The sequence below is a fragment of the Sarcophilus harrisii genome, chromosome 5, assembly GCF_902635505.1.
Source record: "Sarcophilus harrisii chromosome 5, mSarHar1.11, whole genome shotgun sequence".
Taxonomy (NCBI): Eukaryota; Metazoa; Chordata; class Mammalia; order Dasyuromorphia; family Dasyuridae; genus Sarcophilus; species Sarcophilus harrisii.
Window position 1 is genome coordinate 188,112,363 of NC_045430.1, and position 19,736 is coordinate 188,132,098.

General features: G+C 34.0%; 1 protein-coding gene across 4 annotated transcripts in view; it reads left to right on the forward strand.

Moving 5' to 3' along the window:
- The window catches only part of UBN2 (ubinuclein 2), a 103,856-nt gene that overhangs the window by 70,033 nt on the left and 14,087 nt on the right, over positions 1–19,736 (forward strand). For 2 of the 4 annotated variants that reach the window (XM_031939158.1, XM_031939160.1), the window contains exons 11-16: positions 375–518; positions 1,388–1,438; positions 4,141–4,183; positions 11,449–13,044; positions 18,212–18,443; positions 19,117–19,206. In XM_031939158.1, coding sequence (XP_031795018.1) covers positions 375–518; positions 1,388–1,438; positions 4,141–4,183; positions 11,449–13,044; positions 18,212–18,443; positions 19,117–19,206 — 2,156 coding nt within the window. Of the gene's footprint in view, positions 1–374; positions 519–1,387; positions 1,439–4,140; positions 4,184–11,448; positions 13,045–17,524; positions 17,648–18,211; positions 18,444–19,116; positions 19,207–19,736 lie in introns of those variants that run through there. The other 2 variants (XR_004229703.1, XM_031939159.1) reach the window with 2 other exon arrangements.

The window sequence follows — 19,736 nt, forward strand, 5'->3', positions numbered from 1 at the left end:
AATTTTTACTTCCCCAGAATAAATCAAGAAGCAATACATTTTTCTGTCATTTTTATAGATTAGATCCAAAAATTTGTTGTAAGGGTAGAGTGTCTTTGTGAGATAAATCAGCTGTCTTTTCCATCTTTTTTTGCCAGTATTCCTTAATGGAATATCACTATTTTTTAACCTATGTCAGTCCTTAATAGTTTAATTGAAAAGGTGTTAGTTGCATTAGTTGTGAACACTGTGATCTAAACAAAGTATTTTAGAAGTAGAGTAAATGCATCACCAGATAGTTTATAAATGATAGTATCTCTTACCCTAATTTCATTTCTTGAACTCTTTAAATAATTGTCTACAGTTTTTATAGTCAGATTTTTTTTCCTGTTTAGGGCTTTGTTATGTAACCTTGTCAAGATTAAGTTGGGATGCTATGAGCTAGAGACAAATAAAAGCCAATCTGCTGAGGATTATCTTAAGACCTTTATGGAGACAGAAGTGAAACCATTGTGGCCTAAGGGCTGGATGCAGGCTAGGTAAGACGTTAAGCATCCTAAGCTGTGTACCATTTTGTTCCTTATGTTACTTAAAAAATTTTTTAAAAAAACATTTTGCTAAGAGCCTACTACGTGCTGGGCACTATACACAGCAGGATAGAAACACTTAGGCCTCCTGTCTTACAAAATTTATGTCCTTAGAGAGATAAAGTAGGTATAGATACAAAAAATATGGAAATAGAAAAAGTTGCTTTTTCACCCAACACATTTTTTGTGTGTTTTTATTTTGTTAGAAGTATAGGAAGGTGAAAAACATGGTAAGGTTCAGAGGAACAATATAAATTTTGGGGGGAAGGAACTGTATTATTATATTAGAAATTCAGTAATAGCAAAAATAGGAGGATTATGAGTGCCTACATTCAAGTCAAAAACAATCTGTATTTAGAGTATATAGGAAAAAAAAAAGAACATCAGATTCTGTAGGAGGTAGACAATTAGAATTTTTCACTGAAAAAAAAGATTTTTCAAAAGGATTTTCTCAAAGATTCAGGGAAATAGCTTCTAAATACTTGAATGAGACCTGCCTCAGCAAATTGAGAGGTCATCCAGTTTTTGTGTCTTCAAACTGCTTTACAGTGTAACTTTAGTTCATAGAAAAAATTAGATCTATTATCCCATAGTTAGATATGATGATTCTTTAAATGTCAGTGGGATAATTAGAAGCAAAGTCTCCTATTCCAGCCATTTTGGTAAGAACATCTAACCTACCTGTGATTATCCATAACTGAGATTTTTTTTCCCCAACTCAGTGATTAAATTGACTGATAATTTAAGTGCTAAATAATGGTAAGCAATAATTGATTGAAAATTCAGTGGTAATGTTATCTGTCTGCCTTTTTTGTTTCTAGAATGCTCTTTAAGGAAAGCCGAAGTGTTCACAATCATCTCACTTCTGCTCCGTGAGTAAAAACAGTGTTATTGTTGTTTTTAAGTCTCATTTGCTTTCATTTCACCTTATTTGACAGTTGTCATGCTATATTAGTCTCTTAAAATTTCTGGAAAATTAATAATATTCAACCCATTTTAACCAATAATAAGGAATTTTAGGAGATAAAAGAAATCAATTAAAAATGTAATGAGATGATGAACTGAATTTCTTAAGTATCTAAGCTGCACTCAGCATACAAAAATTGCATTACCGAAGTTTATCTATAAGTAGGTTGCTAATACTTAGAATACAGATTTCCCTAAAAATAATGTCACTCTTAAGAAATGAAACTACCTGTGTCCCCTTTTTCCCCAGTCTGGACAACTAGCTAAAGACAATATTTAGATGCAGTGTGGTATATTGGAAAGCACATTTTGCTAGGAATCAGAAAACTTACTCTAATCTTAGCTTTTGTGCCCTTAAGTCTTTATTAATAGCATTCTTTATAGATTTTAATTATCTTATATAACTTATGTTATAGGCTTGTTTTAATGTAGAAACACTTTGTAGATTATAAAATACTGTATATAAATTTGAAGTAGTGTAGAGTTTTTTTGTTGTTGTTTTGTTTTGTTTTGTTTTGTTTTGTTTTGTTTTGTTTTTTGTGAGGCAATTGGGGTTCAGTGACTTGCCCAGGGTCACACAGCTAGCAAGTGTTAAGTGCCCGGGGTCAGATTTGAACTCAGGTCCTCCTGACTTCAGGGCTGGTGCTGTATCCACTGTCTCATCTACCTCCCCCAAGCCAGTATGTTTTTTAACAGTATTAATGGCCTGATTCCTGGGTCCTATAAGGAAGAATCCATGTAGTTTAAAAAACAAATGAAAAAAAAAAGTTTTATCTTTTCTTAAGATGAGGTTACTATGCAAAATCTTTGAAACAGGCAGGATTTGTTTATATATCTTCCTACTTCATTTTCTGTACCTCCAGGCTCTCTCCTAGTATCTCCCAGTTTCTTTATGTTGTGCTAACTTCCAAACAGTAGCCTTCTGACTCATGCCTGCCCCATTCTTCAAAATACTACAGAAGTTAGCAATTTTCCATCTTGATAGTCAAAAGTTCATTTTCTCAGGGTAGTTAATCAATTTTCCCTAGCAGACCAATTTATTGTACCAGAGTTGCTATTCATACTATTGTTAACTCTAATATTCAAAATATATAGTTGTCTTTTTATGAGAGAACACTGGTTAACTCAATCTATAATTGGTAGGGTTTTAGGGTAACCAAGCGAAAAACTTCAAGCAACATGCAAGAAGAGAATTTTAGGCAGGGGAAACAACCATATAGATAAACCAATCCCTCCTCATATCTACTCCCAAATCAGCTTTCTAGAAGTTCTTGTTTTTTACCTTTCTTTCTTCTACCTCTGAACTCACATATTGTCTGAAGAATTCTGAATTTTCTTCATAGGGCATTTAATGGTAGTGATAGAAAAATTACGGGGATTGCAAGGAAGTATGTATGGGCTGGAAGAATGAGTAGGTCAACCTGGTTTTAGAAGCAGTTGTAGATTTATTTACATATAAATTGGAGACTTCCAATAAAGTAAAATTTTTGTCTTGTTTTCCTTTTACTTTTTTTTTTCCTTTTTCAAAGACAATATTATTTCTTTATTGGTATAGCTCTCAACTTCTCCATAATTGTCATTCACTTAAAAATAGAAGGAAAACTACACAGGTCCTGTTTTTCTTAAAATATTTATTGTATGTCTATTTCTAAGGAATAGAAGAAATATTATCTTCTTGTGCCTTGAGAATAGGTTTAGTTGGTACATAAAGAAATTAGATTCCAACTTTGTCATATTTCAGCATTCTCTGAACCTATTTACATGCAGAATCTAGATTGTGCTTCCATTTCTGAAACAGGCTTATGGACAGTTTACAGAGACTAAATAATGTTTATTTTTAAATGTACTTTTCTTTTTACATTCTATTATATTTAATACTAAAAAGACAAGATTTCATTTTTTACTGCCTTGCCTATTTTTCTTTTTTACTATTTTTTCTTCCATAAAAAATCTTTAATTCAGAGTCTATCAAAGCATTTTGGCCAGAAAAATAATACACCTTAGTATTATTTATAAAGAAAGACTATATTCAATAAGGTACATGAGATTATAGAAAAAATATTTGATTACTTAAAATACTTAGTAATAATAAATGCTCTATTCTTTAAATTTGAGTTATATGTATTTCATAGCTTCAGAATAATAGTGAGAGACAGGAAAGGTACTAAATTTAGAAAGACTCTGTTTCAACCCTTTCTCTTACTTTATTAATGAGAAAACAGATCTAGAGAGGCTAGAGCCTTGTTTAGCGTGGTACAGTTGAAACTAGAATCTGTATCTGAAGTCCTTATTTTCTCTATTATACAATAAAGGCATAATTTTAAAAAATTGTTCTTTAATTCATTTTGTTTATAATTTACTGAAAATCTAGTCATTGCACAGATATTTTTTATAAATGCACTATCTAAGATACTGTTGTAATTATTATAGAAAATTTGGAGATGTATTAAAACAAGGTCTCTTTATTTTTTAGGAAATGTGTGTGTAAGAGAGAGAATTTGTATATTATAAGACCTTGTGTGATAAGTGTCAGATAGTTGGTATGAACACTCTATTATTCAAGTAGTTTTAGTCTTAGTCTCACATTTGACTTTCTTTCTTGAATTAGGGCAAAGAAAAAGGTAATTCTGGCACCTAAACCCAAAGTGAAGGTAAGTATTAAAAGCAGCTTTTTTAAGTGTAAATTATGAATTTAGAAAATTATTCTACAGTTCAAAAGGATATTTTAGTATACAACATAGGCATTGTAAATAGTTAAGACATTTTCAAACTTTAACATTGTAAAATCTTTATATTAAAAATTCAAAGAGCTATCAAGTTGTAAAGGTTCAATAATAAAAGCTAATTATAGTGGTGTAAATATTTGTTAGAATATAGCCAGCAGTATGCATTAAAGCAATAATAAATAAATATTTGGGTATAGTTGGGGATAGAGGTCATAGTTAAATAAAATGTCTTTTCTTTTTATATTAATGTGGGTCATGACAAAACAAATATAATACATATAACAGGAGCAAAAGGCAATATTACTTCTTCCTTTTGGGTATAATATGGCAATTGTCCTCAAACAAACACATTGTTATAAAATGTAGAAGAAAGTATCATTTGTAGATTCAATGCAATTCAACAATACCCGTTATGTGCAAAATATTATTCTAGTTATTGGAGGTAAAGAAACAAAAATGGACTTGTTTGCATTATATTGTTCAGTGGTAAAGGGAGAGAATATAATATTTAGACAAATAAATACAGTTATTTGGGGGTACTAACATTGGGGAAATCTAGGGTAGGATATTTCCTCTACAATGTATCTTGTAAAGAACTTTGGAGTCTTATCTCCTTTGCTAACTCAGAATCCTACACATTTTGCATTAATATAATCTGCATATTTTTTATAAAGTTCTATGTCCTCCCCCCCCCCCTTTCAAATATAATAAGGAAAAAATAAGAAAATTACAGCAGTAAAAATTCAGACAAGATTGGTGACATCTGTTTTTCATGATTCTATGACTAAAATTGCCTCATTCTGGTAATTATGTAGAAAATGAGAGTAGCCCAGAATTGGTTTTGGACAGAATTTGGATACCATTGGGCTATAGGGGGCAAGGGTTTTCAGTGGTGGTGAATAGCCAATCAGCATATATTTAGTAAGCACTTAATACATATCTGTCATTGTACTAAAGCATTGGAGATACAAAAAATGGCAACAATGGGATATTTTCTCTGGTTGAAATGGTTGATCACAGGCTCAAGTTTGTGAAGAAGAGAGAGACAAATGAAGGGGATGCTGGATTGGGCAAGGAAGGACCATAGAGACTGGAAATAATGATAAGAGTTTACAAGTTGAGAAGTAATGAAGCATTGGGGAAAATGGGAGTGATAATCCAAACTGTTTGAGAATTCAAGTTTATAAAAGGGACTCATTTAAGGATAACAGTGAGATCTGATAGATGACCACCACATCTGTAAGTGGCTGGAGTAAAGAAGTAGATTTTGATTTATGAGGAAGTTAATGAACTGGGAGTTGAGGGTTTTTAAGAGAACATTAATGTGTCTGTTGAAATGCATGAGTTTGAGGACATATATTGACATGGAGAGGAATATTGAGAACTAAATATTTCTTTGGAAAAAAAAAAAAGAAGAATCTTAAGGATTCTCATTGTGACAATGGAGACCTTTTGGGGTTTTATAATATAGGAGGAAGCATAGATTTTTTGCTCTTGCCTCTGAACAGAATTTTATTTCATGCATTTGTTTTTCATTCTTATCTTTATAGCTAAGCCCTGCCCTTTACAGCTTAACAATACCTATAATTTTTCATTTTCACCTTTTTTGTTTCCTCCTGCCTTCTCTAATCTAGTGTATGTCTTAGAAATCTAACATCTTTATAATGAATTTTTCTTTTTTGCCTTGTTGGTGAATAAGGGAAGAGGGAGAAAGAATGGCAAAAATTCAGAACTGAAAATTCAATTTTATTTTCAGCTCTGAATTCTCTTCCTTTTTTCTCCCCTTCCCTTATGGAATTGGCCACTTCCATTTAAAGAATATGTCCTTAGTCCTGAGTTTCTCTCTAGGCCTATTTCACTCATAATGTTTAATTTTTTGGCCATTCTTAATAGAATTTTCATTTGTTTTAATTGTATTATATAGGTTTTTAGTATGTTTCAATATTGGCCTTTTATTATATGTTTCATATAGGAAAAATATTCTGGTTAATTTCTGCAGTTAATCTATTTAGTGTTAATTGTGATCTAAATCCTTCTAAGTGACATGGTAGCAATACAACTATCATTTTTTTCCTCAAAAAAAAAATTGAGCACCTTTTTCATTCACTGTTCAAAACAAGCATTGATAGTTGTTATCTCCATGCCTTCCTATGGTTGGAAAAATACAACATGGTTTTAAAAACCTGTTGAAACTGAGTCAAATGACAATAAAATGTGATTGTTGCTTTATGATTTTCTCTCTATGTATGTATGTGTCATAATTTCTTTATGCCTGTTCCCATATTCATTTGTGACCTTTCACAATTTTTTCATTATGTCATCTTTTATGTCCCAGCCTTACTTGCTCTAGATTGTTTTTGAGATGTCTTTGTCTTTTCCTATATTTCTGGTTCATTTCTCTGCTCTATTCCTTCCTTGACTCTCTGTCCCTTAATCAGATTTAATATAAAATTACGATTGATATTGATTAGATAGCAGATAGAGTATACTTGAAAGAAAAATGCTGAATTTTAAGATTGCATCCTTACATCCTTACATATGCACACATCCTTCTTCCCATACATTACTATAATATAGATATGATTCATCAGACCAAATATTAGAAATATAATAAACAAAGAAATCATAATGAGGATATTATATGACACTAAAAAATTAAGAGTAACAAAAATTTATTTTAAAAATACATGGCATAAAGTTATGAAGACTTTGTTTAAATGAACTATTTAAAATGTTGAGAATGGTCAATAAAAATTACATTGATCATAGTTATAATAATTAAGAAATTTAGCCATTATAAATTAATTGCATATAGGAACATTAAAAAAGCCCATGAGTAGTCCTTTAGTAAACAGACTTGTAACTTACTTGCCAAATAGAGATGGTTGTCAAAGACAGCATCAACTTAAATTATAAGCTCATTTGTAAAATCTTAAAAATGGATTATGAATGGTTATAAATTGTATTGTCTTATAAAGCACAATGAAACAATAGAAGGCAGAGCTGATTTAAAGCAAGTTTGGTAAGATATCCAACTATGCAAAGTCACCCCAAGGACATTCCAGAATGGAAAGAGGATAACAAATATAAGTGGAAAAAATTTGCAAAAGTCATTTCAACAAACCTTTTTTCATCAAGGATAGATAAACTACTACACATTTGGTCAATAACTTCACGAGTTTCTAAGGTGCTTACAGAAGAGATAGAAACGATATTAAAGAAAACAAAGACAAGAGGAAGTGATACAGATGTAAGAGCATTGAAGAACTGAAATGCCAGGCCTAAAGGGAGAGGAAGATATCAAAATATGGAAAAAATCATAAATCTTAATATGCCCAAAAAGGTGACCCAGAAAACATAAATAACTACTGACCTGTGTAACTACCTTCCTCATATCTTTATAAAATCTTTGAGGTTCATTATACATAGAAATTGAGAACATATTCAAAAGGGCATTAGTAAAAAAGCAATCAAGTTTTTGCAAGCAATATTTAACAGCAGACTAACTTATTGATACAGTTTATTGAGAAATATAAAGATATGATATTGTATTTATATTGATTACAAAAACCCCAAAACAAAATATTAAACTCAAGTAAAATAAAGCAGAGTATTTTCTATCCACCTATAAAGATCATTTAGGCCCCTAAGAAGATGTTAACAAGAAATATAAATTTGTTCAGTAATCATCTTATAATAAGCATCCAACAGGGACATGCAAGCTTGCCAAGAATATTTGCTACTATGAAAGTCTAGCACAGAATCTAGTTTGAGACTTCCCTGTGGATGATGAGCTCCTCCAAATTCAGTTATTTGAGAAAAACATTGTGCTGATTGCATCAAGTTCCAGAACATTTCAGAGCCTCCTAGAAAAGATTGGTGATCACTTTAAGGAGTTTGGCCTGTCCAGTCATTCAGAAAAGACCAAATAAATAACAAATTTCTTTTGCTCAGTTTTCAATTTACATCTAGAACTTGCCCAACAATCTATGTACCTGGAACAGATAGTACAGATGGATAGTGGATTCGGCTGACAATTGAAAAGGAACAACGACTGGATTACCTTTGGGAAATTGCATCACAGTTTTGACTTTATGCTTCCTAGGCCCATTCTTTTAGGATAGCCATTTTATTGGTGGTCTTATATGGCAGAAATGTGGAACATCTCTAATTCTTAAGAACAAAAGAGGGCAATGAAACGGCTTGTGGTAGGTTGAAGGTGGTTGCAACATATAATCAATGAAAAGAACTTAGAATAAAGGATGTCGTCAGAAAATTGTATGGCAGAAAGAAAAGTGTTGTTTTTGTGGCAAGAACAAGAGATAATAGATAGATAATCAGATTGTTTACTAGTGCTTATGATGTCAAATGAAATTGACATTGAGATTGAGAGCATGTTTAGGGAACAACCCTTGCATTGAACTTTTGAGAGAACATGAATGTGAGTAGTATGGAATAGGTGGCCTTAATGGACTATGTTTTAGACATCATCGGAGAGAATTCTCCAATTAATGATATCTTGGTTTCATTTGAGTGATTAATGTACCATGAGGATGTATTTATCTAATGTTTTTCCTGAAGTTAATTAGTCCATTCTCCTTTTTTACTACTATTGATTTTCCACTCCTTCACATCATTTTTATCACTGCCACATTTTTCTACCTCAGCATTCAGTATCATTTTTATTATCTTCACTTTTCTCAGCTTCAAAGCATAGTCTATTCCTGGAATATGATATATAACATTTTTGAAACTTTAGCTATAAGCCCTAGCATTATTCAGTGACATGGTATTTTCACATAAATTTCTTATTTTTCTTTTAAGTATAAGAGCTTCATTTCTTGTTAATCATTTTTCTGTCTATATTCTCACAGAGTGGTAGTTTTAAAAATGTGGTCCAGGAAACCCTTGGAGGTCCCTGAGATTCTTTCAAGGAATTTTTGAGGTTGAAACTATTTTCATAATGTCAAAATATTTCATTTCTAATACAGTAAGTATTAGTAAAGATAACTCACATAAAAACTCTTTGGGAGGCCTTCAATAAATTTTTTAAGATTGTATAGGAGTCCTTGAGTTTGAAACCTATTGACGTAAAGAATTTTCCATACCTAGAATACCCCATCTCCATAGCTTGGTTAAAGTCTTTACTTTCCTTTAAGTCCAGCTTAAATGCTACCATGAAGTATTTCAAATTTCGAATTATGCTAGCTGAAAGTGATCTCTTCCCTCCTCAGATATTCTTATAGCACTCTAGAACTCTATCATAGATATTCTATCTCTTATGAAACTTAATTGTGTAGCATATCTTTTTCTTTCTGGATTCTAAACTTCTTGAGGGCAGAAATTGTGTTATTTTCCATTTTTCTATCCTTATAGCCTAGCAACAGAGTCTCATATATAATAGTTGTTTATCATGTTTGCTATTGAGTTGAATTCTTCATAGTGAAATCACATATTCATATTTATTTCACTTACAATGGTATTCTTGTGTTAGATTTCTTTTAAATCCTTCTAGGATAAATATTCTTTCTTAACGTAGCCTCTTTTATTCCAAACTTTGTTCAATCCTTAATTTGTTTTCATTCCCCAAAAGTATTTTTGATGGTGGATTATCTATCTTCAATATATATTGACTTGGATAGCATGTCAAAATAAATTGATGTTTCATCTGTACTACCCCTTTAGCTTAGTATTATGTAATGCAGTGTGTGGTTTTCTTCAAAGAGAAAACTTTTAGTATTGCCAAAGAAGTTAGAAATTTGGGTATTAAAATGCATTATTAGACTAATTTTAAGAATTTGATAAGACTACATATCCATTCTCTCTGCTGCCTCCTCCATTTAATTTCTCTAGTTCTTAACTTCCTCCTTTATGGGATTTTGAATTTCTCCACATTTCCCTAGACTATTCCTTTGGTCAGTGCTATCAAACTCAAGTAGATTTCCTGGGCAGTATATTGACTTTGAAAAGTACAAATTAACATTATGTTTTATTATTTTTATTTATTTTGCTAAATATTTCCCAATTACATTTTAATCTTATTGCCAGGAATGAGTTTGCTACCTCTATCTTAAGGCCATCCCTAAACTTTCTTCTTAGTTTGAAGCCTAAGAATCTACTATCCTCAAGTTAACAGATGTCCCATAAGCCACTACAGAAAAGTTTGCAAAACCCTGCTCATAGATTAAAGTTCTACAATTTATCTTAAACTTGGGGAAAATGTCCTCCTTTCAGTACATATAATATTTATTGAATAGAATTTTAAAATGCATTTTACATATATAGATTTCTGTTGATTTTTTTTTTTCTTTTCCTTTTCCCCTATGAGCTCTTAGGGTTCTCCTTGCCTTACAGTTTTCTAAAACATGAATTATTTCTTAAAATAAATTTTGTACTTTGAAGAATATCAAGTTCCAGTAACTTTTCACTACTATTCTCTTCTCTCTTAACCCATGAATGAGGTTCACAATATAAATAGTTGTAAAATAAATCATTTTCCTATTTAATGGCACTGAGGCATCAACATCTTTGTCATCTCCAGGTTATATGTGGTAGCAAAGTAAAATGTCAAGAACTAGAACTCATCTTTGTTTGGAATATTGTATCACATATGAAAAATGAAAATCAAAGGGTCATTTAGTATAGATAGGTACTGAAAGATAGGGACAGGTTGTGGACGTAAACCCAGAATGTGGTCAGACTAAGAGGAATTAGTCTTAAATGCATAGGACAAAAAGTAAACCTGGTTTTATTGTTCTGTTCCGAGATCCAGGCTGCAAAGGGAACCTTAGCCAGAAGCACAATCCAGGTATAGGCCATATTCAAGCTAAGCATAAGGAAACAAGGAGAATAAAGGAATAGTTGCTCAGGAATTGGAATAGGCAGATGAGTCCACACTGAAATGTGACTTTTGATCCTACGATTGTAGAGGAAGTCTTGTCTTTGCCTTTTCAAGTAGTCTTCTTGGGTTAAGGCAGACAAAGACCATTAGTCATGTATTGTTCATTAGAACTAGACTGGACTAGAGGTACTGACTGTAGCACAGTCAGAATACCAAGTCCTCTAGCTTCTCTTTATAGTTCTAATGAAAATTTCCTTGGAAAAAAAAAATTAAAAATCAATTGGGAGGGAACTCTAGTTTCTTAGAAATTTTCACAGTGTAACTTTTTTTTTTTTGGCTTTTACCCAAGGACTGCAGTCCAAAAAAGGACCAGAAAATACCTGCGTCTTTATTATCTTCAATTGGTGGTCCATCGGTGAGCTCTCTTACTTCTGCTGTTGCTCCAGCCAGCTCTAGCAGTACACCTGCCCAGGAAACTATTTGCCTTGATGATTCACTAGATGAAGACCTTTCTTTTCATCCACCTTCACTGGATTCTGTTTCTGAGGCATTAGCTGTTATCAATAATGGGACCAAGGGCCCTCCAGTTGGCTCTGGAGTTGGCGTACCAACTACAAGACCTCGACCAGGACTTCGGGAAGAAAAATTAGCAAGTATCATGAGCAAGCTGCCATTGGCTACTCCAAAAAAAATAGAGTCAGCACAGACTGCACATTCATCAAGTCTTATTGCTGGCCACATAGGACCAGTACCAAAGAAACCCCAGGACTTAGCTCATACTGGCATCTCTTCAGGCCTTATTGCTGGTTCCTCAATTCAGAATCCTAAAGTTTCCTTAGAACCTTTGCCAGCCAGGCTTCTTCAGCAAGGACTCCAACGGTCAAGCCAAATCCAAGCATCTTCCTCTTCACAGGCCCATGCCTCTTCTTCCTCTTCCCAAGCCCAAGCTGCTGCCTCCTCTCATGTTTTGGTGACATCTTCAGAGGCCCAAGAACCTTCCTCAGTAACACAAGTGACAAAGGTGCACCAGCATTCAGCTGTCCAACAAAACTATGTGTCCCCATTGCAAGCCACCATTAGTAAATCACAGACTAACCCAGTGGTGAAATTAAGTAGTAATCCCCAACTTTCTTGTTCTTCCCCACTCATCAAGACTTCAGATAAACCACTTGTATACCGCCTTCCTTTGTCTAACCCTTCCTCTGGAAGTGGCTCTCAAGGGTCCCATCCGTTGGTCTCTCGGACAGCACCTAGCACCTCTACCTCTAGTAACTATTTAGCCAAGGCCATGGTGTCACAAGTTTCCACCCAGGGTTTCAAGTCTCCTTTTTCTATGGCTGCATCCCCTAAACCTGCTGCATCCCCTAAACCCGCTGCATCTCCTAAACCTGTAACATCCCCTAAACCCTCTGCCTCCCCCAAGCCCTCTGCCTCCCCCAAACCCTCTGCCTCCCCTAAGCCCTCTATATCAACTAAACCGTCTATGTCAACTAAACTTCTTATATCTAAATCCAATCCAACTTCCAAACCTGCTGTATCCCCCAGTTCTTCCAATTCAAGTGCACTAGTAGCCCAGAGTAGCCACTCTACCAGTAACAATCCAATCCATAAACAGCCCAGTGGAGTAAATATCAGCAGACAGTCTCCTACCTTGAATTTACTGCCCTCTAGTCGCACTTCAGGCCTTCAGTCTGCAAAAAATCTTCAGGCCTCTTCAAAGTTAGCTAACCCAGCATCCACTGGAACTGTTGGCAAAAATAGCTTGAGTGGAATTGTAATGAATGTACCTTCCAGCAGAGGTGGCAATCTAAATTCAAGCGGAGCTAATAGGACTAGTCTGTCTGGGGGGACCGGAAGTGGAACACAGGGTGCTACTAAACAGTTGTCTGCTCCACATAGACCATCCACTGCCTCAGGGTCTTCAGTTGTAACAGCCAGTGTGCAGGTAAGTACTTAATCTATATTTGTCTGATGATGTAAAAGATTGTTATCTTTCTTTTTCCTAAGTCGTTTGGATAACATTATGAATGAATCCATTTATGTTGAATCTATAGAATAAATTTATGACAAACTTTTCATTAATAGATATTTTAAATTCCATCTTCAAATGTATTGGGCTTATCCAATTGCCAGATAGAAGTCAGGAGAAAAAAAATTAAAATCTTTTAGTAATTTCAAAAATGTGATATCCATGTTTTCCTCACATATTGGTTTTCTAGGTGTTCCAAAAACAAAAGTAAGATTTATAGAATTTTTTTCTCATTAGAAAGCTTTTCTTCAGGTGAGAAAGAAAATCAAGCTTCCAAAAATGTAATTTTAAAGCAAAATCAACATTAAATATATTTAAAATACACTTTTAATTTGAAACCCTCAGTAGGCTGAGTGAGTAGATCTAGAATAGAAGTTTTAACTTACCAAACTCATGGACATAACAAGATGTTTGTTTATACTTTTTAGGTGCCATTCAGGTTCAGGTTGTATTCTTACCACACTTTACCCCTATCCCCTCAGCCTTAGTTTTCAAAGGAAAAAAGGTCATTTCACTGACATGTATTCTAGATTTGGTTCATTATGGAATAATCCGCTAGATCAAATATCACTCTGGAGCCACTTAGAAATATATACTGGTAAGTAAATTATGAAGCTTGGAGTCATGACACTATATTGACCTTGTATGTTACAGTGCAGCAAACACTTAAAGTGAAAAATAGTCAATAATTATACAGCCTCTTAAAGTATAATAGTCTCTCACTTCCCCTCTAGTAGCTATAATCTTTTTGTCCCTTCCAATCCACTTCCTTCTTTGGAAAGGTGATGGCACTTGCAATCAAGAAACGGGGAGGAAATGCCATTATATAACAATTTGTTTTCTCAAGACTCCATTTCTTTCTCTCACCTTTACCTGATCCTTTTCTAGGTGTGGAAATGACAGGTTACTGTTGTCAACATTATTTACTATTAGGAGCATGTTAATCCTCCCCTCTTTTTCTCTTGACACAATGATAGAACTATCCCTAAACCATGCATAAGTAAATAAAGTTTAAAAAATTTTTTTTGCTATAAAACCAAAGTTAAACACAAAGGACAAACAGTGGCATAAGAAAAATAAGGAAGACTTTACAGAAAGTAGAAGATCCTTAATCTTCTGAATTCAAATTTAAATTAATATGAAATCAGACTTCGGTTGTTTTGGTTGATAGATCTTCAGGCATCGGTAGATTTTCATTCCAATTTAGATTTTACTTCTTTTCCCTAATTCCAAATATATCTGACTCCTGCTTCATGACTTAAACTAACTTATTTACCTTCCCTGAGATTATTTCTTTACATCTTTATCATTCTATCAAATTGCCTCTTTTCCAATTATAAGACTAATTCCCTTTGACCCAATTACCAGATCTGTTATTCTCCCCTTTAGCTCTTTCCTAATAGGTTTTCTCCTTTGACTCCCAAATTATTCAATAGTTAACTGACAAGGCCTGAGGTACATGAATCATGACACTTCTCTCCTTGTTCATACCACTGGATCATGTTAACAGCTGCAAATACTTAACTAGATTGTAGCTGGTATTTCATGTCATTTACCCAAGAGAAGGCTATTCATAAATAACTATACTATGTTTATACAATGCCAGCCTTTTAAATATATGGTGAAATTTGATATACAAAGACTTCTCTTACCCCAAGAAGTAGATGTAGAATTTTACCAAGAGATAGCAACTAGCTATAGGTCACAAAGCTGATTTTGACAGGTATCAGTGCCTTCATGTGAATCCTGAGAGAGAGACTAAAAAGTCCAAGAGAAATGATACCATATGCACATATATGTATGGTAATCTATCAATATTTGCTGAACTTGTACTATATGTTAATGTGAACTAGCAGTCTCACAACTGCATAAAAATGAAACTGCCAACATAGTTATGTTCTACTTTAATAGAAGTTTGTTCTCCTATAAGTGTTAGGTCCAAGTCAAAAGCAATAATTCCACTATGCTCTGTGTTAACCAGATCATATCTGAAGTATTATGTCCAGTTTTGGAGATGACGTCCAGATAGTATCTGCAGAAAGACAATAAGGATGGTGAGGGCTCTTGCAACACTCTCATATGATGTATTATTTAAGATAGTGGAGGTGTTTAGTCTGGAAAAGAGAAGTCTTAGAAGGAAAGTGATAATTCTTATATAAGTACCTTGTTTTATATTATTCTAGAGGGTAGAAATAATGTAAATGAATAGAAATTTTAGCAAAAGATATTCTAACTTAGCAAAAGGAAGAACAGTTATTATTAATCTGTGCAAAAATAGATCAAATTGCCTTGTTCATAAAATGTTGATTCAAGCTACATGACTGCCTGACAGGTATCTTATAGATAGGATTTCTGCATTAGAAGAGAAGTTATACTGTTTATCCTCTACTATTACTTCCAGCACTTAAGATTCCATGGATGTATATGGCATAGGATGTGGTATGTGTGTATTAAAAAGTGAGAAAAGAAAATCTTTATCCAGTTTCTGGTAAAGTTGAATTGACCAAGATTATTACTAAGGAATGCTAAACTAGGTATGTGGTAGGAGTGACCAGAGACTATTACTTTTGGTTTGAAGATACATAATTAATATAGTGGAGTCATTTGTGGAGAAATACATTATACCAGAATCAGTAAAAAAAAAAAAAAAAATTACAGGCTAATAAAATCTTAAGGGGAAAAATATCTGCAAAACATATAGACCAGCCTCTCCTTCTACCCTAATACAAATACTCTATTCTTTCTATATCATCTCCTTTATTTCTGTCACTTATTTTTCTTCATAGAGGCAATAAAATAGAGCCTTGATAGTCTGTTAACACTTGTCAAAGATGCTGTTCACTTTCTTCTTAGTAGAAACTATGGGGGATATACAAAAATGTTTGATAAACTTCAGTTGTTCTTGAAGGCATTTAGATCTAAATAGTGAGATAATATGAAACAGCTACAGAAAATACTTTTTAAAAAAATCATTGAATGTACATTAAATGTAAAAATAATACAAACTGAATACTTACATTTTGAGAATCTATGTAGAAGATTGTGGGATGACATTGAAGTTTTTTTTTCATCGTTTCTGTGTTTGAAAGCAAGAATAAAGAGTTTGGATTTGATAAACTAAGCTGTTAGAGAACCACTCTGTTGTAAAGAAGGGAGTGCCATGATGAAATGAGTAAGATGATTGTTATAATTGTCTTATAAGATAAAATGGAATGGGGAAAGATCAAAGGCAAATCAGTCAGAAAAGTCCCTCTTGGTCCCAGTTATGTTATATATTTTTCTCTCGTTCCTCAACCCAAATATGGTTTGCATAAAACCCAAGTGTTTCCTAGGATCACATTCTTAAGGACACTTTGTCTGCATGACAGCATCAGAAGCTGTAGCAGATAGCTCATCCATCTTTTGGCACACAAGCTTTAGGAACCTGTCTTACTTTTGGTGTTAAAAGATAAGGGAAGCAGGTCCTTCTTGTTTGGGCCTGCTTCCCTAGTTCTTAGAATGAGGAAGTTCTTAAAATGATGGACTTCAAAGTCCATCAACAACTGATTTTGCTTCCTTCATATTACTAGTAGTGGAGAAGAGTAGAGGAACTGTGGAGAGCATGGATGGGGTTCCCAGAAATCCCCTTTCCTAAAGAATTTATTTGGTCTGGACAGTACTTTTCCTTTGATTCTATTGCTCTGCAACTCAGTATCAGAATAGAGAATAGGCAAGAAAGGGAGGCAGGCATGATAGGATCCTACAGGAAAGTGTAGTTTCCATATTTTGCAGTTAAGTGAGGGAGTTGGCTTAGTAATTCAATGATAAGAAAATGGTGAGAAAAGTGAATGTGGTTCATCTATGTTAGCCTTCCCCTTAACCCCCAAAGCTCTATTGAAATCCCAGGGTCTGGTGTTCCAAAAGTTTCAAATAGGGTGGAGAATATTTTTTTTCCTGCAGTTGACACCCTTGGGGGTGGGGGGTGGGGTGGAGGGACAAATAAGGATATCATGCAAAAAAGAGGAAAGAAGATTGCTCTTTTTCTGTCAAAGTCACACTGGAGATACAGAGTAAAGGCACAACAGGTTAAGAGGAGGCCATGAGACTGTGTTTTACCACTATCATGTGCAGAGGCCTTCAAATGCAAGATAGATCCAACCAGACATTTCATTTTCTAAGCACATCTCCTTGGTATTACTTGAGTCTTAATGCAACATGGTGTTTACTCTTGGTTTGAGTGGTATATTCCTAGGGATGGGGATCTCAGGGGATGTGATGGTCACAACCCAAATATGTGAATCATAGAGCAATGTAAAATTAATAAGACTGATTCTCTAGTTCTCACATGAAAATGTTAGAATCCCAGAGTTGGAAGGGACCTTGTGGGTCATCCACTCCAACTTCCCACCCAATGCAGGAATCACCTCTACAACATCCCTGAATGTTGAACAGAACAGGGCTGAGGACAGAACCCTGTGGCCAGCTCACTCCAGCCAGCTCCCTCCAGGTTGACCTTGGTCCATTAATCATTACTCTTTGGGTATGGTTATTTAACAAGTTACAAATCCATTACTTTACTGTCTATATTTTATAGTCATATATGGTAAACTACTTTCTGGTTGGCCTCAGTGTGACAGAGAAGCATGAATAATATTACTTTTCTATAGAAACACACCATGCATGCATGGTTCCTGTCTCCCATAGTTCTTTAATGTTTCTTCTGCTCTTGAATTTTGCTCATGTTTAGTTATTGGTTAGCAGTTGTGATTAAATATTTTAATACATAAGTATTTTTGAAGCTTTTATTTTCTTATAGTTACTTAATTTTTAAAGCGAAGGACAAAATCTCTTACCCCTAGGAAAATATATTGGGGAAATTTTAATTTGTAATTTTTCAGAGTTACAAATAAAGTGTATTAATTTTCAGAATTTGGCAATACTAAAGATGGTGCCTACTATTTCAGCTCTTGTTATAGTTATTTGTGTCTGTGAATTGCTACTTATTAGAGAAATTGTTAGATATGCAGTTTTGGTTCTGTCGGGATGTTAAATATGTCAGCTAAGGATTTAAAGTCATTTTTTTTGACATATGGTTTCTGCACAGTCCACAGCAGGTGCATCCTTATTGGCTAATGCCTCGCCTCTCACTCTCATGACATCACCACTGTCTGTAACAAATCAAAATGTGGCTCCTTTTGGGATGCTGGGGGGCCTGGTTCCTGTCACCATGCCCTTTCAGTTTCCTTTGGAGCTGCTTAGCTTTGGAACTGACACAGCTGGAGTGACAACCACCTCGGGATCTACCTCAGCCGCTTTCCACCATAGCCTAACTCAGAGTAAGTTTTGGTTATTCAGTTATTTTGCAATGTAATTTGAGAGAGCGCTAAACCCCACTAATTCATATAATTGGGTCTAATTAGTGACAGTTGTGAAATATTTCAAAAGAAAACCTTCTGTATTTCAATTACATATATAAAGGCGCAGAAGCTTAATGAATTCTATAGTTTTCCTTAACAAAATTTTATAAAACTTATTAATTATTCATTGCATTCATCATAGTTCTTTGTTGTTTCTTTTTACAGTGACTTCGTCATTTTATAAAATAGTTCCTCTTGGTTTTTCTCACAATTTCATACAAATGGTTCTTCTGCATAAATTTACAGAAATTCCAGGATTCTCTAAAATAGTGTCATTTCTTATTCACTATAATATTTTATTACATCCATATGATTTTCAGTTCATTAACACCCTAATCAGGATAAGAAGTAGAAGAACCTAATTTCTTGCATTTTTGGAATTTCCTTGAAATAAAGGATTGTGGCCTGCCTAAATTATGAAGTCCTTGATTGCCTTATATAGTGCTTAGGTACCTAATATGGCATTCAGTGAGTTTCTTATGATTCTGTCTTTCCCACATAAATCTAGTTTGTATGTTTTAACTTTTTGAACAAAAATTTTTAAAAACTAAAGCCTGGACAGACTACCAGTATTGCATATTTTTTCTTTTAGATATGCTGAAGGGTTTACAGCCAGGAGCTCAGCATTCAACATCACTTTCTCACTCACCTCTGCCTAGTCACCTACAGCAAGCTTACAGTGGTAAGATTCAGTATATTTCTTGATCTTGTGTATTTGAAATTGAAAGTACCTACAGCACTCAAGAAACACTTCTTTTCTTACTCAAACCCCTTTTTTGGTGGTATACCTGCCTCATTATGAATTCTAAGGAAGGCTTAAGTGAGTCTCTGAGGAATGCAAGACTGAACGTACAGTTGGACTTGTCATCTAATTTGTGCATTGTTGTTGCCAAGACTCTTATTATTTTCCACCCTTATTATTCACTATTTCTCATTCCCTTGAAGAAATTTCTAATTTTGTTCTTTTGTTCAATCCATTGCTGCCTATCCTTGCCTTATCATCTTACAGGATCCTTGGCCATATCCTCCTATGGAGTCTCCCTAATATGGGGGAAACTGGCCTTCTTCGAGATGTCTTTACTTTGTGGTTATCAGAGGAACCTATACACTGTTCATGGCTATGAATTACCTACTATCTTTTTTTTCTTGTCCTTCAATACACTGATGACATCCTAATTGTTCTCGGGAGTTAGCCACATAAATAAAAAGAGC